Genomic DNA, 27,803 nt, shown 5'->3' on the forward strand with positions numbered 1-27,803 from the left:
AAATAGTACATTTCCAATTTTAAATAATTTCTTTGTCACAGAGACATTAATTACTGAGAAAACAACCAAAGTGAGTTTATAGAAAAGCAATTATTAAAAACAATGATTTTTATTTATATTTTTATATAAAAAACAATAAAAGAAGTCTAGGAAATAAAAATTTTGAAAACTTTTCTAAACTATCATCTAAAATATCAACTTTATTTATTGTGTAAGAGTAATATCCAAAATTCAATTTGACATCAGAGTCTAATCTCATTAATTTCACTATTTTAAAAGTTTCTTCTCAAAGACAGTTCTCTTTCCAGACAACATTCAGCCAGGAAGTTGATGAGGCCTCACAAACACTTGCCCTGCACTCAGACATTCTTACTACACAGAGATGTGCACATTAAATAGTGCTTCCTGCAGTATCCTCAGCAGGCGTTGCTGACCATAACATAGGGTATGAAAGAGTAGGCAAGATGAAGTAGAAATCAAAAGAACTTTTAAAAATCAATACAATGTTGGGTTGTACAAGATGGTAAACTACACGGAATAGCTCTTAAAGACACAGCTGGATGGATAGGCCCAGTTGCATTAGGTTAAGTTTTCTTTCTGAACTGAATGCAGAGGAACTGATTCCATGAAGGAATCACACAACTGAGACAGAATGCCGCAGAGTAGATAATCACCTGCCAGGGACTGACGCCTTCCTGACAGCAGCCGCACTGTCTTCTGGGAGAGAATGAGTTTGCTGTGGGATTCTCTCATGCTTAAATTTGTAGGCCCTTTGGGCCTCGTGCAAAGCCATTTCTTTCCTAGAGCGTTCCCACAAGAAATGTGATTAATTTTTCTTAATCTTTAAAAACAAATTAATAAAAGATTCCTTAAAGCCTTAGTGCTTATGCACATGTAACTGAGGACAGGGCTGGAGAGGGAAGTGAAACCCACATGGAAAAGTATCCTTAGCGGCTCTCCTTTGATGCCCGCGCTGACTGTACACTTTGAGGGTTGGAAGTATTTCCAAAAGATGAAAATTTGTAAACTTTATCTGAGTACTTTCTTGTATGAATAACACTTTTTAAAGATTAGCTTTAGGTAATGTACATCTTAGATCCGCAATTTTCAACTAATTCACTGCAAAAAAATTTTAAAACATGCAGTACCTACTTAGTCAGGGGCACTGATTTCTTTGCCCTTAGATTGTCAAAATAAATAAATAAATAAATAAATAAATAAAAGACAACAGCCAACACAACAATTGCCATCCTGTGTGAATGAATCAAAATTATACCTATTTTCTTTTTTGTCAGATTGACAAAAAATACAATATATGTTTTGGTGTGCTGCAAAATTTGACTAATTCATTTATGTGTGTTGTAAGGTGAAAAATATTGGCAACTGCTAGACTACAAAGAATGTATGTAACACATTCTAACACTCTCCATTTTTTTTCTCTAAGGCAATGCTGATAATTTTGAAACCTTGTTTCATAAGAAAAAGTATCTGGGTTTCCTGGCCTAGAACCTTTTTTAGTTTCTCACTTTGAACTTATTCTTCATGGTATAGACTGTGATAAGGTAAACTTTATTTTTTGAGGTCTTATTAACGAATTATGAGTCTATCAAATGTCTACTAAAGTCATGATCTTTAATGAATGAATTTTCATTAGCTCAGTTCAGAAATACAGTACTCCTCCAGACCTGCACATACTCTCTGCGTACTCTTCAAGGGCATTGTTATTGTTCTAATGTGGCAGATGTGTTCTGATTACGTGTGAACGTGAAGAATAGACAGTAAAAGCTGTTGGCTTCTACTAACCCAGTTGGAACAGTGATTCCCATTTACACATCACCAATGGACTTCCTTTGTAGTGCTTTTAATCATTTCACATCAGTAGTCATTAGAGATACTGATTTTGATACAGTACCAGCTATAGTCTTACCTGTTATAATACAGCTTTCCAAGGCACTACAAATTTTAGCTTTGGTCATGTCATGATGCAGAAAATAAATAAGCCTTCCAATTTAAACAGGTACAGATTTGTATCTGGTATTGTAGCTGACTTGAATTCTGATCATAATAGAGGATGGAAGGGTTTGGGAACATCTGAGTTGTCCATTTGCCATTTGAAGACTTCTCAGGAGATCCTGGGCCTTGGAACTGGTGGCTTGCCTCAGACATATACCTTAAGCACTTGAGTATATGTCCCACCCTCAGCCATGGATGTGTCCCATGCCAGTTAAGAAATAAAGAAATTTCTTTTACATTAATTATAGTTTTATATTGCTCTAGAATCTAGAAGAATCTCAGAACTAATGCTGAAGCAGTGGAGTCTTTAGGCCTGACTATATCTCCCCTAAACATCCGACTCAGCCAGTTAAGGAGTCCGGAAATAAACCTGAAAAGAAATCCCTAGGTCCTGATTATTATAGCACAGTGGGCTGACCAGAGCAATTAGATTTAGAGTCCAGAAATTTACATTCCAGTACATGGGAGAAGAAATCTCCAGATCCTGTTGTGAAGTATTAACTTAGCACTTGTGAAGAAGGGGTTGGAAGCAGAGTATCCAATCTCCTTACTCGTTCTTAGCTTGCTTGTGGCTGATTGGTCCTTGGAGCAGGGAAGCCCATCGCAGGGAATCTGCTCAGATGCATTCATTCTGAAACACAGCTGGGAAAGCATCCTGGTTACTAGCCCGAACTTTAGCTTCTAAGATCGAAGACTTTAAGAAACTATTTTAGTTCATTTTATTACCTGTGTTTCTATAGCTATCATATTACATGAAAGATGCAATATGCAAAAACAACAACAAAAACCCACAAAAAACCGAAAATAAGGAAGGTTCCATTTTGACATGAGACTTTTTCAGAGAAATAATCAAGACTTTATATATCATTTAATTTTCACATCTTGATTATATTGTTCAAGTTATACCTTGTTAATGATTTTTAAATATCTTCCAAGTCATTTTGATAAAAAACATGTCCAAACAATGAACGCTATCCCAAAGTGGTTAGATTTTAAATTTCACAAACTGAAACGATTATAAATGTCTAGTTTTACACAAATTTTTTTCTGACTTTGCCTTACAATCTGTTTTCACCTCACAATTCTTTTCTTCCTCTCTCCTTTAGTGTAGATCAAGCCATTTAACCTTCTACATGTTTGTTTCTTCATCTCTAAAACAAGGCTAATTGTTTTGACCTTTTGCATTGATGTTTTCTCTGTTGTGAAGAAAAGCATTAATGCCTACAAACGTGCCCTGGGATCTATGGAATGAAAGTGCAGGATGAAATGAGTTACTCTGTTTGAGACAAAGAGTAGCTCTACTTGAGTAAAATCATTTCACATGTGTGTTCTGCTTCAGTGAACAGCAACGGAGAGTGGCTACTGGAGTGGGCAGATGTTCATATGCATGTTCTGACTGGTAAGCAACAATATTAGGAGCACTGTCATTCCAATCACATAGAAACTCGCTGACTGGATCAATTTGCCTCTTCATTTATTTACCCACAGCCGAATTTCACTTGCAATGCAAGTCACAAGCATTCTTGCTGGCAGGTAGGAAACTAAAAATTACTTAGTTTGTGCTTTTAAATTGAACCTGAGAAAAAAATTAAATTCCAAATAGTTCATAAATGTATTTTAGCAAATGTATCTCCATAAGCCTTTATTTTACTAATTGCCGAGAGAGGACAAAATTCATTGTGAAATATGTAAGGACTACTTATATTTCTTTAACTTTACCACTGCATCAGCCCTGTATTGCATTGCTTTTGACCTTGGCAAAGACCATGGTAGCCTCTCTTCAAGATCAGGAGACCATCTGCTCTGCCATTTCTCTTTTAAATGTCATAAAAATATTCAAGGACATGACCTAGCTGTCCCTGTTTCTCTCTAGGAAATACTACGTTTACTCTTTTACTCTCTTTTTTGATTGAGATCCATTTTGGATAGTATTAATATGTAAGGGCAAACTTTAAATAAGATTTATCAAAGAAAAGTCTGGTAACAAATCATCCTGTTATCCAAAATTTATAATTTTCTTCAGTAGTGACATATGAATTTAACCCTTTGAAAAGTAAGATTTTTTTCTTGCTTGCTGACCCCCGGGAGTGAGTTTTTTCAGAAAAGAAAATTAATTTTAGTTACAGTTTTATTAACTTAAAATCATGTCTGTTTGATAACCAATTAATGGAAATAAGAACATACATTTGCCATTTTTAATGTTGCCTTACACATATATGATCATACTCTGGGTGGTTAGGAGGCACAAGGACGTACATGAACGTTCATGCTACTCAAAGGGTCACTTACAGAAATTACAAATGGTTCAGTTAAACAGTATAGATTATTCCAGACAACAGTGAGGCATATCGACAGCCTGCTTCCTTTTTCTGTCTTCTCCTTTAGAAAAGACTACACCAACCAGCTTTGTGAAACTGTTCAGGTGAAAACCCACTGAAGCCCACTTTTTCAGTAAGAATATGAATCAAGTGATCCTAATGATTCCCCATTATCATTTAAAAAGAGCTCCTACTCATTCCGGTTCCGGGAATTCCATATGATCTGACTGTTCCTTACCTCCAAAGTGGGAACAGTACAAACTCACTGAGCACTTGCTGTGATCAGGTACTGTGATCAGCATTTTACCTCTCCCAACTCAAAGTAATTCTAGTACTACTCTACAAGATGAATACAGATAGTCTGCAAAATTACAAATATGTTAACCGAAGTTAGAGAAGACAGAGTACCTTTATATTAGAATCCTCTTAAAAGCTACATTATGTTGTCTACCTTTCAAACTCCTCTGGAAACCAGACGCAGTTTTATTCCCCTCACAGTTAGATGCTACTCTGTCTTCCTTTTGGCCTCTCCCAGTGAATTTCGACCTCTCACCTGTTAACTCTGAGTGTCCACTGATTGGCTACTGATTATGGAACTGTCAATATTCCCTTCAAAGGTCTGAGGGAGATATATTTTTTAAATATATTTGTCTTGAATTGTTCTCACTTGTATTATTTCCAGTGAGATTTATTCTGTTATCTTACTATTTATTTTTCTCTATGGAAAAGTATTTTTAAGTAATTTATATAAATATTTATTATATTTTTCATTGAATTTTTTTTTTTTTTTACAGAGACAGAGAGTCAGCGAGAGGGATAGTTAGGGACAGACAGGAAGGGAGAGAGATGAGAAGCATCAATCATTAATTTTTTGTTGCGACACTTTAGTTGTTCATTGATTGCTTTCTCATATGTGCCTTGGGGGGAGGGGTGCTACAGCAGACCAAGTAACCCCTTGCTTGAGCCAGTGACCTTGGGTCCAAGCTGGTAAGCCTTGCTCAAACCAGATGAGCCCGCGCTCAAGTTGGCAACCTCCGGGTCTCGACCCTAGATCCTCCACATCCCAGTCTGACACTCTATCCACTGCGCCACTGCCTGGTCAGGCGAAATGTTTTAAACTTTCACTTTTTTCTGATTTTGAAAACTGTAATTATGATGTTTTAGAGGTAGATTTCTTCATGTTTCCTGTGCTTAAGGTTTTTTGAGAGATCTTTGAGTTTATAGTTTTCAGAAAATCTGAAAAATTTTGACCTATTATAGCTGCAAACATCCCCTTCAAGGATTTTAATTATGTGATTGTCCAATAGGTCACCATCTCTTTGCTTCTTTTTGAACATCTGGGATACAGCTGTGACTCCTTAAATTATTTAGCCCATTCAGTTCCACAAAACTAATACCTACTATATTTCCCCATGTATACAATGCTCCCAAGTATAAGACACACCTTTATTGTGGGGCCTGAAATTTGAAAAAAAAAATGTATTACATAAAGTTATTGAACTCAAGTTTTATTCATCATAAAATTCATATAACTCATCACTGTCAAAACTCCCATCCATTAGCTTGTCCTCATCTGTGTCTGACGACGAATCACTGTCTTCAACAGTGAGTGCAAAAACAAGCATGAAAAAGCAGGAAATGCAAGTAAAAAAATCTACAACCACTGTATAAGACGCACCCCGTTCTTAGACCCCAAATTTTTTGAAAAAGGTTGCGTCTTATACATGGGGAAATACAGGCAATTTTTTGTTGAGTTTGACAAACCGGTTGTTAAAATTGCACTTGTAATCAGAGCTCTTTCTAAGGTGGGCACCTGGGCAGCCACCCAATGTGGAAATCACAAATTTACATTCCTTACTCTTTTTTAATGTTTATCTGCGCAACAGTGTATCCTAAGCGTCCATAATAATGTCCTTTCTGTCCATAGGCGAAAAAATTGCAAGTGAGGATGCCAATCAAACAATATGGAAATATCTTAAATAACAGTTTTATTGTTTTATGTCAGGTATTATTTAATATTTTTTCATTAATATTTTTAAACTCTTTTTACATAATCTAGTTTTGTGAACCTCTCTTATTGTTCTTAAATACATAATAAGTTACATTTTGGTATATTATTTTTCTATGCTTAAAATGGTCATTAGGGCAGAGAACTGGTAGTTAAATTATTTGAATCCCACCACTGACCTAAGCCAAATCTAAGGTTTAAATAAAACCTTTTTCTTCCAGTTTTCTGTATAATTCTTTCTCTTTATTAATCTGTAGAGAGCGAGGAAGGGAGACAGAGAAAGAGGGAAAATTTGCTCTTGCCATTCCAATTATTTAGGCTGATTCTTGTATGTGCCCTGATTAGGTATAGAACGTGCAACCTCAGCACATCCAGACAATTCTCCCACCAACAGAGCCACCCAGCCAGGGACTTCTGTCTGATTCTTAAAAGCACTATAACTTTGCTGACTTCCTCAACACACAAATATTCTCCCCCACGCAACAATGTGTCTTAACTTTTCCTATATGCTTCAAAGTATCTGGTGTTCACCGCTGTTAAGAAATCCAACTCTGTCCTGGCCTGATGGTCCGATTGGTTAGCATCATCCTGAGGCACAGAGGTTGCTGGTTGGATTTCTGGTTAGGGCACGTACAGGAACAGATAGATGTTTCTCTCCTTTCTTTCTAAATCAATAAAATAAACATTAAAAAAATAAAACTGGGGGGGGATGGGGAGGGGGTGAGAAAGGAGAGAGGAGGGTGGGGGGAGGGGAGGAGCACAAAGAAAACCAGATAGAAGATGACAGAAGACAATTTGACTTTGGGTGAGGGGTATGCAACATAATCAAATGTCAAAATAGTCTGGAGATGTTTTCTCTGAATATACGTACCCTAATTTATCAATGTCATTGCATTAAAATTAATAAAAATAAGAAAAAAATGAAACTGTAAAAATAATCAATATGGCCCTGGCCGGTTGGCTCAGCGGTAGAGCGTCGGCCTGGTGTGCGGGGGACCCAGGTTCGATTCCCGGCCAGGGCACATAGGAGAAGCACCCATTTGCTTCTTCACCCCCCCCCCTTCCTCTCTGTCTCTCTCTTCCCCTCCCGCAGCCAAGGCTCCATTGGAGCAAAGATGGCCCGGGCGCTGGGGATGGCTCCTTGGCCTCTGCCCAGGCGCTAGAGTGGCTCTGGTCGTGGCAGAGCGACGCCCCCCCCCCCAGGAGCAGAGCATTGCCCCCTGGTGGGCAGAGCGTTGCCCCTGGTGGGCGTGCTGGGTGGATCCCGGTCGGGCGCATGCGGGAGTCTGTCTGACTGTCTCTCCCCGTTTCCAGCTTCAGAAAAAAACAAAACAAAAAATTATCAATACTATCTTTTCTTTGGGGGGCAAGTTTTTACACATTTTTTAATTAAAAACTTTTAATGTATTGTGTTCACATGGTTTGAAGGGCCCCAGTTAATACAAAGCCCTCTGCACAACACATCATGCCCCTCTGCCCCATACAAAGTCTCTTCCACCCCTGTTTCACCCTCTTTGACGGCCCTCTCCCACCTCTACCATCTCTTTCTCTCCGGCTATTGCTACCCTGCTTTCGGTATCTCTGTTATGTATATATAATTAGATTAGTCCCTTCACCTTTTTTAATCCTTTCCCCTCTTCTCCCTTTCCTCTGACAGTTGTTTATCTGTTCACTGTGACCCCTGCTTCTGTTTCCATTTTGATCCTCATTTGATTGTGTTTATTACATTCCACGTATAAGAAAGATCATATGATATGTGTCTTTCTCAGCCCAGTTTATTTCACTTAGCCTAATCATCTCCAGGTCCATCCATGCCATTGCAAAAGGTAAGAGTTCCTTCTTTTGCACAGCTGCAGAGTATTCTATTGTGTAAAGGTACCACAGTTTTTGTTTTTTTTTAATCCATTCATCCACTGACGGACACTTGGGCTGTTTCCAGATCTTGGCTATTGCAAACAAATGCTGCATAAACATGGGGGTGCATTTCTTCTTTTGAATCAGTGTTTTGGGATTCTTTGGAAAAATTCCTAGAAGTGGGATAGCTGGGTCATAAGGCAGTTCCATTTTTAATTTTTTTGAGGAAACATCATACTGTTTTTCACAGTGGCTGCATGAGTCTGCATTCCCACCAGCAGTGCAGGAGGGTTCCCTTTTCTCCACACCCTCGCCAGCACTTGTTTGTTAATTTGTTAAAGAAAGCTATTCTAGCAAGTGTGAGATGATATCTCATTGTAGTTTTAATTTGCATTTATCTAATAACTAGTAATGGACATTTTTTTCAGATGCTTATTGGTCAACTGTACGTCCTTTTTGGAGAAGTGTCTACTCAGGCACTTTGCCTATTGTTTAATTAGATTGTTTGTTTTACTGGCAGTCACACTATCTTATATATCTGTTCACGTGTATGTCTCCCGTGATGGGAATATAATTAATTTTTTTCTTTTTTTATTGACTTTATTGGGATGACATTAGTTCTCAAAACCATACCAGTTTCAAGTGCACAACTCAACACACCTCCATCCGCCCACTGCATCACGTGCCTTCTGCCCCTAGCAACATCTCATTCTGTCCCCACCCACCTCCACCTCGTTCACACACCCCTTTCCCCCGGCTATCACCACCCCATTGCTTGTGTCTGTTATATATATATATATATGTTTTTAAACTAGCCCTTTCACCTCCTTTCATCCAATCTTCCCAACAGACTCCCCTTTGCGAGCTGTCAGTCTGTTCCATGTGTCCATGTCTCTGTTTCGATTTTGTTCATTAGATTCCACATATATGTGAAATCATATGGTATTTGTCTTTTCTGACTTGCTTATTCCGGTTAGTATATATAATAATCTCCGATTTCATCCATACTGTCAGAAAAGGTAAGATTTCTCTCTTTTGGTTTCCGTGTAGAATTCCATTATGTTAATGCACCAGATCTTCTTTATCCACTCCTCTACTGATGTGCATTTGGGGTGTTTCTAGATCTTGGCTATTATAAACAATACTGCAATGAACATAGGGGTGCATATATGATTTTGAACTAGTGTTTCAGGATTCTTAGGCTATGTTTGCAGAAGTGGGACTGCTGAGTCAAAAGGCAGTTCCATCTTTAATTTTCTGAGCTGACTCCATACTCTTTTCCACACTGGCTGCACTAATCTGTATTCCTACCAGGAGTGCACAAGAGTTGCCTTTTCTCCACATCCTTGCCAGCACTTGTTTGTTGATTTATTGATGAAAGCCATTCTGGCAGATTTGATATATCATTGTGGTTTGAATTTGCATTTCTCAGATGATTTGTGATTTTGAGTATTTTCCATATGTCTGTTGACCATCTGTACATCCTTTTGGAGAATTGTCTATTTGGGTCCTTTGCTTATTTTTTAATTGGATTGTTCATCTTTCCGGTGTTGAGTTGCGCAAGTTCCTAATAAATTTTAGATATTAATCTTTGTCAGGTATATTGGCAAATAAGTTCTCCCATTCAGTGGGTTCCCTTTTTATTTTGTCGATTATTTCTTTTGCTGCATCAAAGCTTTTTAGTTTGATATAGTCCCATTTGTTTTTTTTTTTTTCTCCTTTGTTATCCTTGCTGGAGGAGATATATTAGCAAAAACACTGCTTTGAGAGATGTCTGAGATTTTAATACCTATCTTTTCTTCTAAATGTCTATATCCTCATTATATAGTAGAAGTTAACAGTATCTGTTGTTGGATGAATGAGATAGAACTCAGTCATGTCTCTAACTCAGAGGTGGAAGTAAAGTCTTGGAATCTGGGAGGTTAATGACAGAAACAAGTATCCATGGAAGTTTCAAACAAGATCCTGGAGAGTCAGGTATCAGATATTGGTAGTAAATAACTTAATTTCCTTTACTAGGATACTCAGGTTTTACATACTGGAAATATCAAATATTAAGTTAAGATAATATAGAGTATTTTATTTTCAAAAGTAACTGAAAATTTAAGAAGATCCCTCTCCTCTTTACCAAAGTAGACATCTCTCTTAGGCACAGCTGAATTGCATTTTTTTCTTTTGTATTTTTCTGAAATGAGAAGCAGGGAGGCAGAGAGAGACAGATTCCCACATGCGCCCAACCAGGATCCACCTGGCAAGCCCACTAGGGGGATCCTCTGCCCATCTGGGGTGTTACTCCATTGCAACCAGAGCCATTCTTGCACCTGAGGTGAAGCCATGGAGCTATCCTCAGCACCCAGGCCAACTTTTGCTCCAGTAGAGCCTTGGCTGCAGGAGGGGAAGAGAGAGAGAAAGAGAAAGAAGAGGGGGCAGAGTGGAGAACAGATGGGCACTTCTCCTGTGTGCCCTGGCTCAAAATTGAACCCGGGACTTCCACATGCTGGGCCGATGCTCTACCACTGAGCCAACTGGCCAGGGCTGAACTGCATTTTATGTGGACTTTTAAATTGGTAAGAAATTTTTCAAAAGGTTATTGCTCATAAAATAAGCCTTTACTCCAAGAACTATTATATACAATTGAAAACCAAGGAAAGACAAGCAGGAAGCTAAGTAGAAACGGGGGTTGTATAAGCCCCTGTCTGTCTGCTGATGAGGGCCATCCTTTGAGGCTTGGAATCTGTTTGTCGGCTCCCAAAAATTGTTGATTTAAAAAAAAATAACACAAGGAACATAATTTTATTTCTTCAAATGTTCTATTTTTCAGAAGGTTCTAAAGTTTTTGCCAAAGATTAAATTCAGATTGACTCTGCTGTTGTCCCTGTGGCTGTTTCTAGTCCTGTGAGGCTCTTTTCTTTGTGCAAAGAGTACTCTTCCTTTGAAAGGCTGGCCTGCCTCCTCCTGCAGACACTTAGGCTGGAAGCAGTTAGCTGGCCACCATCTCCCACGAGCAGGTTCTCTTTCAAGAGCGAAGCGAACAATCGTTAAAGGTCTTGGCTCTTGCTCTGTGGGTGGGAAATAGTCGACTAGCGCGTTACCTCACTTGATAGCTCCGTGGTTTTGCCTTTCCCGGGAAACATCTTTTATAGTTGATTTGGGGAATGGAAACAAATAAAATGGATACAAATTTCAGGCAGTTTAAAGTCACTTTGTATGGATTAAGAGAGGCTAATCGTCATATATACTCTCAATTCAGTAGTAAGCCCCAAACTTCAAGATACTCATTTGATTGTGCCTGTTTCTCGATTTGTTCCATCTCATTAGGCATGCTTAGTGGCAGATTCTGAAGGAGAAATCCAAGCAGATAATGAGTATAACCCAATTTCCATGTAAGCCAATTGTTTTTAGAGAAAAGATTAATTAAAAGAAGTGATAGGTTAATTTAACTCAAGCAAGGCCAACCCTATGTCTTGAGTTTAAATCCCCTGCCCTTTTTTTCCTTTCCTGGATACAATATACAAATCTGCATTGGATAAATATCTCCACCAGGAAAAAAAACGTGATAAGAGTCGCCTTAACATGAGTTTGAACTAAATCTTTCACTCTAACAGATGTTCTTTGCTAAAATGAGCTTGTTTCACCCAGTGTATTCAATAGCCTGGATTTTTATGAATAAGAGTATCTTCTAGGAGTGAGAGCGCTGGGGGCAGTGGGTAGAAGAAAGTGCATCCCATAGTCCCCGCCCCCTTCATACGCTTTCATAGAGGGCACCTTTCCCCTTTTATCATATATTCTTCGCAGGCACACACGGTTATGTAGCAGGGTGGTCCTAGCAAGGACTGGGGTCCAGTTTTGTAGCACATTTCTGTATTAACTGTGACAAACTTTGATAAATAACCCGGCTGACAACTAAATTTATCTCGGAGCAGAGAACAGCATCGAGGGAGACGGCGCTGCCGCCACTCTCTCTACCCAGAAAGTCACCTCTGCACACAGGACACAATTTAATAAGGAGCACTGTGGAGGGAAAGGAATAGATGACTAATTTATAACACCCTGTCTGTTTTTCTTCTGTGTCCACAGAGACTGAAAGAATTAAAGCAACGGGAATTTGCTCGAAATGTAGCTTCCAAGTCATGGAAAGATGAGAAGAAACAAGAAAAAGCACTTAAACGACTTCATCAGCTGGCCGAGTTAAGGCAACAGTCTGAATGGTAAGAATTAAAGGTATCTCACATTCTTCAACACTCTCTTCAACCTCTGGGGAAATTTCAATGATAAATTTATTTGGCCCACTGTAACGGCATAAACAAATTATAATTAATTAATAGATATGTCTGAGGGCAATGTTCCTAACAGTTAAAAGTTTATAAATTAATTACTTTGGCATCTTATTTTTTTTTCCTTCCTAATATCATTAATTTAATGTGCTCTTTAATAAAATGATCCAAGAATGATTCCAATATAAAAGCATGTGTCCAGTTGACTTAAGTGGACCTACATGGCTTTTTAGTTATTAAGTTTTGTAATAATAGTTTTAAAAACGATAAATAACAATGTGTCTTTTTTGGAAGGAAATAAATCTTTTGTACATTACCCTGTATTTACTTGAATCTAGAATAAATGTCATATTATCTGGAAAAATAAGATATAATTAATGAAGTTAAATTTGCTATTTAAGTTGATAATTATAAAAAGGATACACTAACATTCTCACAGTTGAAAAATTGAAATGTTACATAAGCTTGGAACTTCTGAATGATTTGAAGTAATGAGATTGTTACCCGAAACAACTAAATTTTGATTTGTGTTCATATGAATCATAATGTGGAACACTAATATAGCGAATTGATGTCCTTGATAGCAAACTGGTGAATTGTGAAATTTATAGCTTTGTGCCAGAATTGAAACCTCTGTAGTTTAAGTAAAAAGCAATATACATGCTAAGTAAAATAAGCCAGTCAAAGAAAGACAAATACCATATGATTTCACTTTTATGTGCAATCTAATGAACAAAATTAACCAACAAACAAAATAAAAGCAGACTCATGGATACAGAGAACAAACGGACAGCTCTCTGAGGAGAGAGGGCTTGGGGGCTGGGTAAACAGGTGAAGGGGATAAGCAGAAATAGAAACCTCAAAGACACAGACCACACTATAGTAACTGTCGGAGAGGAAGGGTGTGAGGGAGGTAGAAGAGGAGAAACGGTATAAACAGTGATGGAAGGAGACTTGACTTTGGATGGTGAACATTCAATACTATGACATATTATAGAATTGTACACTTTAAATGTATATAATTTTATTAACCAATATCACCCCAAGAAATTCAATAAAAATAAAAGCAATATATAATAAACTTGGAAGTAAATGACTCAATTATAGTATCATAAAATGTTAGACCTCAAATTTATTATCAAATACTTATTTTTAGGATAATTATGAGTAAAAGCAGTAGTCAGCTCACATATATTCATGTGTTTATACATGAGTTATTTTAGGATAATTTAAATTTGAAAACACATAAAATATAATCAAGTTAAAAATAAGTGTGAGAAGTTTGGTGTGAAGGAAAAATAAAGATTGGAAAAGCATATATCCAGAGGTGAGGTTAATACAAAAATGTATGCTTTGAGGTCACAAAAATAGAAGACACATTTGGTACTGAGCTTTTGATACTGACAGTGAGTCAAACACACTGAAGATCCTAAAATACGTTATACAAACCCATTGTCCAGTAAATAAGATATTAGACAGTCCTTGTCAAAACAGAACTTAGAAGGAATCATCTAATGGTTATTATGGTAGCTTGCAAGAAAAAAATATCTTGGTTAAATGTTAATTTCTGGGTGATTTCTGAGGTGCAATAAGTCAGATTACAAAATAAAAAAAGGACAAGGTTCACTATAGAGAGACACTTTTTAGATATGTCCTTTAAGGAAACACATGTAAAACCCAAGTAACCTTAATAAACATAATTTTGGTTTATTTTATTGTAAAAGTTGTCACACTTCTACATTTCTACTGACCCATTCCATATTTTATTTTGGGAGAAATAGAGAGAAGATCAGAGGAGCTCTGAGAATGATGGTGATGATGCTTTTGTTTAAAAGTTTAAGTTTTTAGAACTATCCACAAACAGTCTTCCAAACTACAACCAATGAAAAGACCGTTCCTATTGGGGTTATCCATCCCTCTGGGCATATATGAGCTAAACAAATACAAACCTAAGCACATCCTCTATGAAGTAGGTAGGCTGTCTAAATCCCCACCTGTTCATATCGTTAGGGAAACAGTAGGTGTTCAGCTTCCCAGCTACAGAATTTGGGATTAGGACAATTCTTTTATTATATTTTTACTACCCACCATTGGCCTTCCGGGTAATTTTTCTCTCTGCTTAAGTGGCCTCATTGCCTAAGGGAAGTCAATTAATAGAATTATTAAATATCTTCATTTTGGCAGCCAAATTGTTAAATGAAAATAAGAAATAAAATCAAATAATATGGCCCTGGCTGGTTGGCTCAGTGGTAGAGCATCGGCCTGGCGTGCAGGAGTCCCAGGTTCCATTCCCGGCCAGGGCACACAGGAGAAGCACCCATCTGCTTCTCCTCCCCTCCCTCTCTCCTTCCTCTCTGTCTCTCTCCCACAGCCAGGGCTCCATTGGAGCAAGGTTGGCCCGGGCGCTGAGGATGGCTCTGTGGCCTCTGCCTCAGGCGCTAGAATGGCTCTGGTTACAACACAGCGATGCCCCAGATGGGCAGAGCATCGCCCCCTGGTGGGCATGCCAGGTGGATCCCGGTCAGGCGCATGCGGGAGTCTGTCTGATTGCCTCCCCGTTTCCAACTTCAAAAAAATACAAAAAAAAAAAAAATAATCAAATAATATCATCTTTATTACCCCTCTCCTAGACAACTTTCTCTGTCCTTTTATTCTCATAAAGAGAGTTTCTGAATAGGATGATACAGACAACATGAAGATTCTTTTATGGTGCTATGAGAAAGAGAGGTGGATGCAATCATAGTAAGAATATTTGAATCAGACTGATTTTTAAAATGATGGCAGAAACTGTTAATGGATCGTATCAAGGCAGTCAGCTTTGGCCGTCTCTTGGATAGTTCAACTCAACTTGGTTTCTCCACAAGACCAGTTATTGTGTGCAAAAGATTCAGTCTGTATGTAAGCTGTGGTGTGTGTAGTTTAGTGTAGTGTAGCTTGATATAGATGCTTTCCCAAGTTTTAAAAATTGTAAAATCCCTGATTTTGAGAATATGAAGTTATTATATGAGAGATAATGAATGTGGTACTTAGGGAATTATATTATGTAAAAAAATTATCCTGTTTTGATATGTCTTGTTTACTATATAGAAAGTATAACATTTTCCACAGAGAAAATTAAATTAGCATGTGTAGAGTTGCCACCAATTAACATTTCTAGACAATAGTGGAATGGACAATCCATTAATAAGAGTTAGAGGGCTACTTATATAATCATATTTTTACTTATTTAGTGAGAGAAACAGACAGGGATGGACAGACAGAAAGAGAGAGAGAGAGAGCTGAGAAGCATCAACACATAATTGCAGCACCTTAGTTGTTCATTGATTGCTTTCTCATGCATGCCTTTACTGGGGGGTTCCAGCTGTGCCAGTGACTTCTTGCTCAAGCCAGTGACCTTGGGTTTAAGCCAGTGACCTTGGATTTCAAGTCAGTGACCTTTGAGCTCAAGCCAGCAACCACAGGGTCATGTCTATGATTCCATGCTCAAGCCAGTGACCCTGTACTCAAGCTGGTGAGCCTGTGCTCAAGCTGGTGACCTTGGGGTATTGAACCTGGGTCCTCAGTGTCCCAGGTTGATACTCCATCCACTGCACTACTGCCTGATATATTTTTATTATATTAAAATTTTTATTATAAATTAAAATAATTAGGTAAGAAACACAGAAAATGAAGAAAGTTCTAGAGGAGAGAGTGAAATCATAAATGAGGCTATAACTATAAAAATTAAAACTTTTAAAAAAAACAACTTTAATTGTAAGGCATAAACTTCTTATTAAAATAATAGAATTTAAAACATCACAATGACAGAAAATTAGGATATTCCAAAATAATTAAAATGGATTAAATTTAAGATAATAGAAATTAAAATTTATAAAACAATGAGATCAAAATTTAAAGCACAACAATAAAAGGTACAGAGATTAATGTTGAAGCTAAAATGTTAAAACTTTGAAAAAATACAATGATAATTTTACATTGGGTGGTAAAATGGGCACAAGAATTAAGGATAAGAAAAGCAAAATATTATACAAAAACAGTTAGAGCAAAGAGCTTTAAAAATGTTTAAGACCCTGGCTGGTTGGCTTAGCAGTAGAGCTTCGGCCTAATGTGTGGAAGTCCCAGGTTCGATTCCCAGTCAGGGCCCACAAGAGAAGAGACCATCTGCTTCTCTAACCCTCCTCTCTCTCTCTCTCTTTCTATTCTGCAGCCATGGCTCGAATGGTCTGAATAAATTGGCCCTGGGTGCTAAGGATGGCTCCATGTCCTTGCCTCAGGTGCTAACATTGCTTGGTTGCCAAGTAACAGAGTAGCAGTCCTAGATGGGCAGAGCATCACCCTGTAGGGGGCTAGCCAGGTGGATCCCAGTTGGGGCACATGCAGGAACCTGTTTGTCTGCCTCCTCGCCTCTCACTTAATAAAAAAAAAATGTTTAAAGGAATATAAAAGGAAGAAGCTTTCACATTAGAGAGATAAATGGTAAAATAAAACAGCAGTAAAAAAGGAACATTTAGACTTACATAAGTTAAAGCAAGAAAATACACAAAACAGTACCAGCATAAATAGCAAAAATGTTATTAAGGAAAAAATATATTGAGAGAATATATAAATAGTAAAATATCTGCATTGTAATGGAATCAGGAGGGGTAGAATGATAATATTTATACACCAAGCGTTTGGAATAATTTCTGCTAAGTATAGTACAGATAGTATTAGATTGAATAAAGTTCCTCCAGAAGTTAACTTAATACAGAAATATAGCTCCTACTTAAGCCAAAGTGCAGCTACAAATATCAAAAAGAATATCTTTGGAACTTGGGCAAAATTCCGTGCTGCAGATGTTTCTGAATCTCTTCCTTCTATCCCCAGGCTGCAGGCACTTTAGAAAACCAGTAACTACAGTAAACTTCTGTGCTTCCTATTTTCTTTTTCTTTTTCTTTCTTTCTTTCTTTTTTTTTTTTTTTTGACAGAGACAGAGAGTCAGAAAGAGGTACAGCTAGTGACAGACAGACAGGAAGGGAGAGAATTGAGAAGCATCAATTCTTCATTGCAGCACCTTAGTTGTTCAATGACTGCTTTTTCATATGTGCCTTGATGGGGGGGCTACAGCAGAATGAGTGACCCCTTGCTCAAGCTAGCAACCCTATGCTCATACCAACGACTTTGGGCTTCAAGCCAGCGACCTTTGGGCTCAAACCAGCGACCATGGGGTCATGTCTATGATCCCACACTGAAGCCAGCGACCCCGTGCTCAAGCTGGCAACCTCCGGGTTTCGACCATAGGTCCTCCACATTCCAGGCCGATGCTCTATCTACTGTTCCACTGCCTGGTCAGGCCCTATTTTCTTTAATAGTTTAGAGAACTATTCAGTAACCCATACTTCTTGGAATGTTCCTCTTTATTTCTCATGATAAATATGTATAAATACCCTCTCTAAAGAACATTTTTTAAAAGATTCAAAATGAGATTAATGTGATGAGTAAGAGAAAGTTTTTATTTAAAATACTGACTGTAAGAAAAATAATATAGTTTTATAAAATTTCTAAATTTATATTCCACAAGATTCAGAGGAACACTATAACTTTAATACTCTACCAGGGGTCTCAAACTCGCGGCCCGCGGGCCGTATGCGGCCTGCCCAACAATTTTGTGCAGCCCGCAGACTGGCCCGTAGACTAATCCATGAAGTTTGATTAGTCTGCGGGCCGCACAAAATTGTTGGGCGGGGCCCGCGGGCTGCGAGTTTGAGACCCCTGCTCTAGCCATTAGTTTATGAGGAGAGGACAGTCTGAAAATATTAAAGACTAATGGTGGGTGAAATGATTATTTGTGAATTAAAATACATATGACATAGTAAACAGCAGACTGGACATTGTAAAAATTTGAATCAATAAAATAAAAATTAAAAACAAAAAAAATTCTTTCTGAATTAGAGAAAAACATCAAAGACAATAGAGTATTAAAGTAAATAATAAAACCTAAAAGATATATTCAAGAGAGCCAATAAATTTAACATATAAATTACAGGACAGGAAGCAGGAAAGGAAAAGATGCAATAATCAGAGTTATATGAGGAGAGAAGTTTCTGAGCTGAATAAAGTTGAATTGAAAGTGACCAAAAATACTAGCAAAAGTTAACCAAATAAATCAATCTATAACTATGATCTACTAAAATGTTTTATATATAAATATATATACACATATATACACACATATATATGCATATATTTGATTGATTATAAGTAAATGTATAGTCTCTATAAATGTATAAATTAATAAAAATGAAAAATTATAAAATCATAGAAGTGCTCAAGAAGAGTCATTTCAGAAATGAATAAAAAAAGACTTAATATTAAAATCTGTAAAGAGAATAAAGCAAAGTACATGAAATTTGGTGGGCAAAAGAAATGTGACTCTAGAACTCTATGCTGATGGGTCAAATTGCCAAAACTGAAGGTAGTAAGAAAGAATTTCTCAGGTCAAAGGCACAGAAAACACTATTCAACATTCGAATTTAACTACATGTAGAACATATATCAGTTGTTTTAGTATTACATACTTTGGCAACCAATGACTGAATAAAAATAAAATAAAATTCTATGATAGAAAAAAGCAAACACACATCCACTGAAGCACATGGAAAAAGAAAGAAATGGAGAAGAAAGAAAAAAGGCAGCATAAAGCAATCAGACAATTGACGTGAGTTTTATTGCCTTCCCTGCAGCAAGGCTTTGTTTTGTAGTAGAGGCTTTACAGGTAGAACATGAAGAAGATAATATTAATCTAAAGACTTTCATCTTTTATATTTATTTGTTTCCTGTTTTTGATTGAGTTACTAATTAAGCTCAGTAAAATAAATAACCTTTTTAAAGCTACTAATAGATAAGATATATATACACACACACACACACACACACACACACACATATACTCGTATATGCACAAAAGGCAGAAAGAAAATATTTTGGTGAATAAGAAGCAAAAAAAACTATTTCAAGATAATTGAAGATGTTGGATGGCTTATAAATGTGTGCTACTTTATATTCATTTATTATAATTAAACAATAGTGATAAGTCATTAAAAAAGAACTAACCATCTGTCCTCAAAAGCAAGCAAACATGAAGAAATTTTAAAAATAAAGAAGAAATTACTAAATTCTAGAACTTATACTTGTTAAGCCTAATCCAGAGGGACCTGAAACATTGAAGATGCGAACAAAGTCCGTGGATTCCACACCAAAGCTTTATTGTCTAGCTTGGCCAAGCGGTGGCAACTCCGACAGAAATCTGAGGGAGAGCACGCTGGCCCTTTATTCTACTTAGTTTTTATAGTTTTGCAAGTGGGAAGTACAGAGCAAAAATTGCAATTAGGTACCTTTTACCACTATTGGTTATAGTCATATGTCCTTTAACATGATAGGACCATGTTCAATTTGCAAGTCATACATCCTTTTGGAGAAAACAAAATTTACAAGTCAACACAATGGTAGAAAGATGTCTCTTTACCTATTAAAAGGCATTTCTATATTCTCTAATGTTCATCCGCCATCTCTGTCCAGAGTCACACGTGTTAACCACATGCATTCACATAGGAGAGGTAGTTTCCATGGGGACAAATACCCGCAAATGGCTCATTGCTATAAGAAAAGGTTTATTTTGGCTTTTCTCTTCCTGCACCTGGCTAGCCATTCACCCCTTTCCCCACAGGTGTGGTGGAATGTCTGGGAATCCATGTTTTCCTTCCCTTTGCATTTACAATACAATGCCAAGGGCCATCCTGGTTATGCCAATCACACAGTACAGAGACTATCCTCACAATTTCTTTGCACACCTTAACCCAAATTAATAAAATGTTCTCCAAGCCTCTTAAAATATTAATATTAATTCTGCAGCTTTTGGTACTTTACAACACCTGCGGCTGAAGTGGCGCAGTGGCTCCTCAATACTTAAAAACAAATTCAAGATACATTTTTATACTTTGAAAATGATAACACCATTTAACTTCTGATTTCATCTGAAAGCACTGATTGGAAAACTCTATGTGAAAGAATACTAAATCTATATTCCAAAAATTAATATGTCCAGAGGCCATATACTGTAACATAAATGCAGTGCTTTTATTTTCATTTGCAACCCAAGTATAAAATATTCACCTGCTACTGCTTTTTTTGCTAATTAAAAAAAAATACCTTAAATGATGCAATTTAGAAATAGCCACTATGAAACATAGATATGCTGAGTTATTAGCAGTGAAATGGTCACATCACAGTAGAGAGAATTTATAAATAGTAGGATAACCCATTATAGAAGCACTATGACTTCAAATCTAATGTGATAATCATTTTAATATTTATTGTATTTACAGTGTTTCTGGAAGTGGACCAGCATACAAAGCCCCCAGGGTAGCCATAGAAAAGCAACTCCAGCAAGGAATCTTCCCAGTTAAGAATGGCAGAAAAGCATCATGCCTGAAGAGTGCTCTTCTCCTTAAAGGAAAGAACCTTCCCAGGAGCACTTCTGATAAACAGCGGTCTATCATGCCAAATCGACACCAGTTACAGACAGACACGCTTTATTTGTTTGGGAAACGGCTACCACAGACGTCTTCAGATCTCAGTAACACAAATCACCGGACAGGAGTATCCTTTTCCTTTTCCAAAAAAGTGCATGTAAAATTAGAATCTTCAGCATCAGTTTTTAGTGAGAACACGGAAGAAACCCATGATTGTAACAAGTCACCCATCTGTAAAACAAAACGAATTGTGGAGAAATGCAAATGCTGCAGGTTTGCAAACGAGGGTACACACCTCACTAAGGAAGAAGACATAAACATCTCATCGAGCCATCTGGGAAGTGTTTCACACAACAGCTTCTCCATAAGCTCTCAAATTTTGCAAGACAAAAATGACTCTTTTGGAACATTAGAAAATTCAATTGGTATTCATGCTTCATTCTCTAAATCTAACTTTCGTCTTGCAGATGTGGATTTTACTCCTTCCAGTAGAGAAAAAGAAACTAGAAATACATTGAAAAACCTTTCAGAAAACTGCATTAATCATGCATACCAAGCAAGTGCTCCCTCCAGCCCACCAAAGGTTTACAAGCGTAGTGATGCCGGTATAATTGAAGGTCTGAGTGACTTTTCATCACTAGAGCCAAGTGAGCAGAACAACCCAGTGCATCTGAATTCCAACTGCAGGATGGAGAAGAGAGAAAGATCCTTAGGGGAAACAGAAAGAGTTAGCAAAAATGTGCAAAGGCTCATAAGAGAAGCATGTTCCCATGATGTGAAGTCCAAACCGTTGCCTTATCTCCACGTACAAAGCAAGGATGGCCACACCACTCTCCAATGGCCTACAGAACTTCTGCTCTTTACAAAAACGAAGCCTTGCATTTCTTATGGCTGCAATCCATTGTATTTTGATTTTAAGATTTCTCGGAACACAAAAGATGGTCATGATCTCAAGGACTTAAAAACAGAATTGGTTAAGGAGCCGTTAGAAATGAAGACTAAAACAGAGACTCAAGTCTCTGGTTTAATCAAAGACCAACAAAAATTGATCCAACAAGATAATCAATCTCTGAAACCAAAGATGATGATAGCTAATCCAGATTGGGATAATTTCCAGAGAAAATGTAATTTGGGATACAATGATTCTGAGCCAAACATGAGTAAACACAATTTTAGCGCAAGTGGTTTAGAAATGAAAAATCCTGAAGTGCCTGCTTACCTTGATATCTCTCTAAAGAATTGTGTAGGAAACAGTAAGAACAGTGATGATGGACTTAAAGAGCCATTAAGGGCCCATTGGCAAAGTTGCCGAAGAGTGGTTCTAAATGATGCAGACAAGGGTCTGTCTTTGACTCCCTACATCCCTAGGACTAAAAAGCATAAACTGATGCCCTGTGATGCTCATTCAGATTTTGAAGATGGAAATCAGTTCCCCTGGAATTCCAGTCCTTACACAGTAAGGGGTCACAGTGACCCCGGGCAGGACTTCAGTGTGATTTTGAATAGTGACCACATCAGAATGACCAACAGGGTGTCTGGATGTAGAAACCGAAGTTACAAGAGAAGTCTCCCCAAGTTGTCTCTAGATAGACGGTCTAGCCCTTCAGACACATCTCCGGACAGCGCATCCAGCTTGAGAAGTAGCTGTTCAGGTCATAGGTCCAGTGGTAATGGCAGAGGGGACTTGCTCTACTTCTGTCAAAGAGAACACCGCTCAGTAAAAAGGCACCAGGGGAAACGCCAGAAGCACCGCTGCCTCTGCTTGTCTGGTGAGATAGCGAAGAGTGACTTCCTGCAGTCGGAAACACAGGGAGACAGGAACTGCAAATTGTGGAAATCGTTTAAAAACAGAAAATATTCAAAACATAGGTATGGTCACTGCAGAGAAAGATCTAAACTGGGCAAAAATCAACAACAGTTTTCAAGGCCAAAATCCAGCAGAGTCACCAAACGTGATCCTAGCTCCCAGGTTTTCTGTGCTGGGAGTAGTGGAAAACCACCTGATTGCCAGAGACCTCAGCACAGCCCGTTGGCCTCTGAATCCAGAGAGGGAATTTATTATTTCAATAAAAGTGAAAAAAGTCAACAGTCTTTGCACAGCCCTCACACTTGTGATCTGGGGAACGTAAAACCCAGGCCGTGTAACTCTGGAAGTATCAGCTGTCTCCTAAGGTCCCGTTCCAGACACCCTTCAAAAACCACGGAGTTAAACATTACAGAAGGAGAGAAGACCTCCATGACAGCCAGAAGCCTTTTACAAAGAGTTCAAGCCAAGAAGTGTCAGGAACAATCAACTAATTTGGAGGGCTCTTCAAACGGTTGTAAAAATGAATTAGAGGCTCATTCACAAATCCAATGCCAAATTCAATTTGCACCACCAGGCTGTAACAGACCGGCATGGCCTTTGTCTGAAAAAATAGAAGCCCCAAGTAAAAGAAATAATGATGGAGGCAGTGCAATTCAAAGAACTATTGAGAAAGACAAAGTCAACAATCCACAGACAAATAATTTTACTGTTTTAGTAGATGCTGATTGTGATAACCATCTTCTTAAAGGTGTAATTCACACAGTTGCAGAGTCTCAGTCACCGAACATGAAAAAGAATCCAACCACAAAAGAACAATCAAAATCTTTAATGAGTGAAGTCCAACCTTTTATTCAAAGCTGTGACCCAAATGATTTCCCTGGTGCTTTTCCATCTAATAGATATACTGGTATTGATTCAACAGAGACCAAAGAGAATCAAATGAACCTAAACTTGCAGGATGTAAGCCTGCATAGGAATCATGCAGAGGGGAATACAGACTCTTATTATGAAAGGACTATGCAGAAGCATGACAAAGTAGCAGATGAATTAGAATTGTGTCATAAATCTATCTCTCCCCCTTTAATTCAACAGCCAGTAACATTTTCCCCTGATGAAATAGATAAATATAAACTCCTCCAGTTACAAGCCCAGCAGCACATGCAGAAACAGCTCCTATCCAAGCATCTCCGACGGTTGCCTGCTACGGGGCCAGCTGCCTTCTCCCCAGCCTCAGCTGTGCAGACGGTCCCGGTTCACCAGCACGCTTCTTTCACCACCATCCACCACACGTTCCTGCAGCATTTCGCTGTTTCTGCTTCCATAAACTCCCAGAGCAGTCACCTCCCCATAGCTCACCTGCATCCTCTTCCGCAGCCACATTTCGCTCCCTTCACAATTTCACCGCTGACTCCAGCCATCATCCCTGCACACCCCACCTTTGTGGCTGGGCGTCCCCTGCATTTGGTCACCGCGGCCCCCTTCCACTCATCTCACGTAGCTCTCCAGCCCCTGCCCCCCGCTGCCTTCATCCCCGCGTTGTTTGGCTCTCACTTAAACCCAGCCACAGCCTCTATCATCCACTTGAATCCTTTAATTCAGCCAGTGTTTCAAGGTCAAGATCTTTGCCATTATTCTTACTCCAGTCAGATACAACAGTTAAATGGAGTGAAAGAGGCTTTAAATGTGTCAGCGCACTTGAACTAAGATGTGTTAAAGCCTCCTTTGGGGATAAATAAAACAAATTGTCACTACCTACAAAATGATGTATTCAAAGTGTTCGATCAGATTATTATCAGGTTCAAATATTATTGTCAATTTAAAATGTGACTAATATATGAATAAGAACTGAATTGCCCATATTAAAATAGGAGCATTTTAAGAATTTCTTTTAACTTGCAAAAATAATAGGACAAATTTAAGACAATTTTGTGGAAAGGAAGAGGAAAAAGTGTTCAAGATCCTTTTGGATGAATTCTCACATATTTTTATAAAACAATAACAAAACATTCAGGCAGATCATTAATATTACAAAGAAAATCAAATAGAACATAATACTGTATGTTCTAAGTGTACATTGAGTTAAGAATAAGTGCATATTGGCTTTATTCATCAGATAATAAAAGGTCAGTAAAATGAGCTATTAGAAATAATACATTTTATGATTAACTATTAGCTAAGCTTTCAATCCATATGATTGGTTTCAATCTAATTATATTTTCAAAGGAAATAAGGGATGGCAAGAAATTTTCTGATTGAGGATAAAAAACCAGTCTTCAATGAAAAATATCTTTACATAGATTGCACTTGTAGTATTGAGTGTCTGTATAAAATTGGGTTGTCTTTATTTCACACACATTTATGTTAAGAAAATTTTGTAATTGTAAGAATCAATAATATCTAAAATTAAAAATATTTAATTTTTGTATAAGAAAATCTATAAAACCTATCATTAGTATTTGATAATGCAAAATAAAATATACTCAGAATAACATTTTGAATATAGTGGCCAATCTTTCAAATATTAGTGTAATATTATGGGTTTTTTTAAATTCTTTTCAGAAATCCTACTGTGTTATACATATATATATATATGGATATATGGAGTGGTAAAGGTTTGAAAATGTTAGAACTTATACATGATATTCACAAGGAAAATATTTAGAAAGTATTTGGTGTGTTTTATTCAATTGCACTAGATATTTATAAAATACAGTGAATGATGATGAATAAAATCACCATTCAGCCTGACCTGTGGTGGCGCAGTGGATAAAGCGTCAACCTGGAAATGCTGAGGTCGCCGGTTCAAACCCCTGGGCTTGCCTGGTCAAGGCACATATGGGAGTTGATGCTTCCAGCTCCTCTCCACTTCTTTCTCTCTGTCTCTCTTTTCTCTCTCTCCCTCTCTCTCTCTCCTCTCTAAAAATGAATAAATGAAATAAAAAAATCACCATTCATGTAATTCTACATATTATTTTAAATATTCATTCAAAATGTTTTCTAGCCCACATAATTTATATTTCTCACATATATATTTCTGAATGGCCCTCCAATTTGGTTTATTACTTTGTATTCTTAAAATGAAAGAAAAATTTGTATGACTGTATATTCTCTCATAAGCATGGGTTTCAGAGAAAATCAAACTTAACAGAAATGGAGGTAATCAGTCATCCACCATTGTGTATTGGGATGTAAACTCTTTTACCACCAAAGGATAAGAGAGATGCTTTATTAAAGCTTGGCTTCTTGGGGAAGAGAGCTATATTTACTGCAGAGAGTCAAGAGTGTCAGGCTAAGCACTCTGCCCACATCATCTCATTTAGTCTTCACAACTATATTTTTTTCTGAACATTTTATTTATTTTTGAAATTTATTTTTAGTTGGCATTGACATATTATATTAGTTTCAGCATAGGTGTACAACATAGTGATTAACATTTATGTACCTTTATGAAGTGTTCACCCCATAAGTCTAGTATCCACCTGACACCATATATAGTTATTATAATACTATTTACTATATTTCCCATGCTTGCTTTTCATCCCATGACTGTTTTATAACTGGCAATTAGTACCTCTGAATTTCTTCCCCTTTTTCACCCAGTCCCCTCCCATCTGGCAACCATTAATTTGTTTCTATCTATGAGTTTATTTCTGTTTAAGATGTTAATTTATTTTTTTAAGATTGCACATTTAAGTGAAATCATATAGATTTAGTCTTTCTCTGTTTGACTTATTTTACTTAGCATAATACCAACTAGGTTCACTCATATTGTTATAAATGTTAAGATTCCATTCTTTTTTATAGTTGAGTAATATTTCATTGTATATATGTACCACCTCTTTTTTATTTGTCTATTGATGGATACTTAAGTTGCTTCTATATCTTGGCTATTGTAAATAATACTGCAGTAAACATAGGAATGCATACATCCTTTTAAATTACTGTTTTGGGCTTCTTTAAATAATTACCCCAGAGTAGAATTTTTGGGTCATGTGGTAGTACCCTTTTTAATTTTTTGAGGAAACCCCATACTGTTGTTCATAGTGGCTGCACCAATTTACAATCCTGCTGAAAGTGCACAAAGATTTTCTTTTCTCCACATCCTTGACAACACTAATTGTTTGTTGATTTATTGATGATAGCCATTCTGAAAACTGTGAGGTGATATCCCATTATGGTTTTCATTTGCATTTCCCTGATGATTCGTGATGTTGACCATCTTTTCATATGTCTGTTGGCCTCTTTAAAGAATGTTTGTTCAGGTCCTCTGGCCATTTTAAAATTAGATTATTTGTTAATTTGTCATTAAGTTGTATGAATTCCTTGCATATTTTGAATACTAAACCCCCCTTTTGACAGAGACAGAGGGTCAGAGAGAGGAACAGATAGGGACAGACAGACAAGAAGGAAGAGAGATGAGAAACATCAATTCTTCGTTTGTGGCACCTTAGTTGTTCATTGATTATTTTCTCATATGTGCCTTGACTGGGGGGCTCCAGCAGAATGAGTGACCCCTTGCTCATGCCAGTGACCATGGGGTCATGTCTATGATCCCACATTCAAGCCAGTGACCCGGCACTCAAGAGGGTGAGCCTGCACTCAAGCCAGCAACCTTGAGGTTTCAAAATTGGGCCCTCCGTGTCCCAGTCCAATGCTCTATTCACTGAACTACCACAGGGTCAGGCAGATATTAACCCCATATTAGATGTATCATTGACAAATACTTCCTCCATTCAGTAAATTGTCTTTTTGTTTTGTTGATGGTTTCTTTTTCTGTGCAAAAACTTTTTAGTTTGATGTAGTCCCATTTGTTTATTTTTCTTTTTTTTCCTTTGCCTGAGAAAATACATCCACAAAAAAATTATTAAGAGCAATGTCAAAGCGTTTATTGACAAACTTTTCTTCTATGAGTTTTATGGTTTAGACTCTTGTTATTTAAATCTTAAATCCTTTTGAGTTTATTTTTATATATGGTATAAGAAAGTAGTCTAGTATAATTGAAAAGAGTGTTTTTACTC

General features: G+C 37.4%; 1 protein-coding gene across 1 annotated transcript in view; it reads left to right on the forward strand.

The window, feature by feature from the left end:
• The window catches only part of ZNF804B (zinc finger protein 804B), a 576,747-nt gene extending 552,026 nt beyond the window's left edge, over nt 1-24,721 (forward strand). The window contains exons 3-4 of the mRNA XM_066239133.1: nt 12,271-12,401; nt 20,832-24,721. Coding sequence (XP_066095230.1) covers nt 12,271-12,401; nt 20,832-24,489 — 3,789 coding nt within the window. The 3' untranslated portion in view covers nt 24,490-24,721. The remainder of the gene's footprint in view (nt 1-12,270; nt 12,402-20,831) is intronic.
• The last annotated feature ends 3,082 nt before the right edge of the window (nt 24,722-27,803 follow it).

The sequence above is a fragment of the Saccopteryx bilineata genome, chromosome 7 (assembly GCF_036850765.1).
Source record: "Saccopteryx bilineata isolate mSacBil1 chromosome 7, mSacBil1_pri_phased_curated, whole genome shotgun sequence".
Lineage (NCBI taxonomy): Eukaryota > Metazoa > Chordata > Mammalia > Chiroptera > Emballonuridae > Saccopteryx > Saccopteryx bilineata.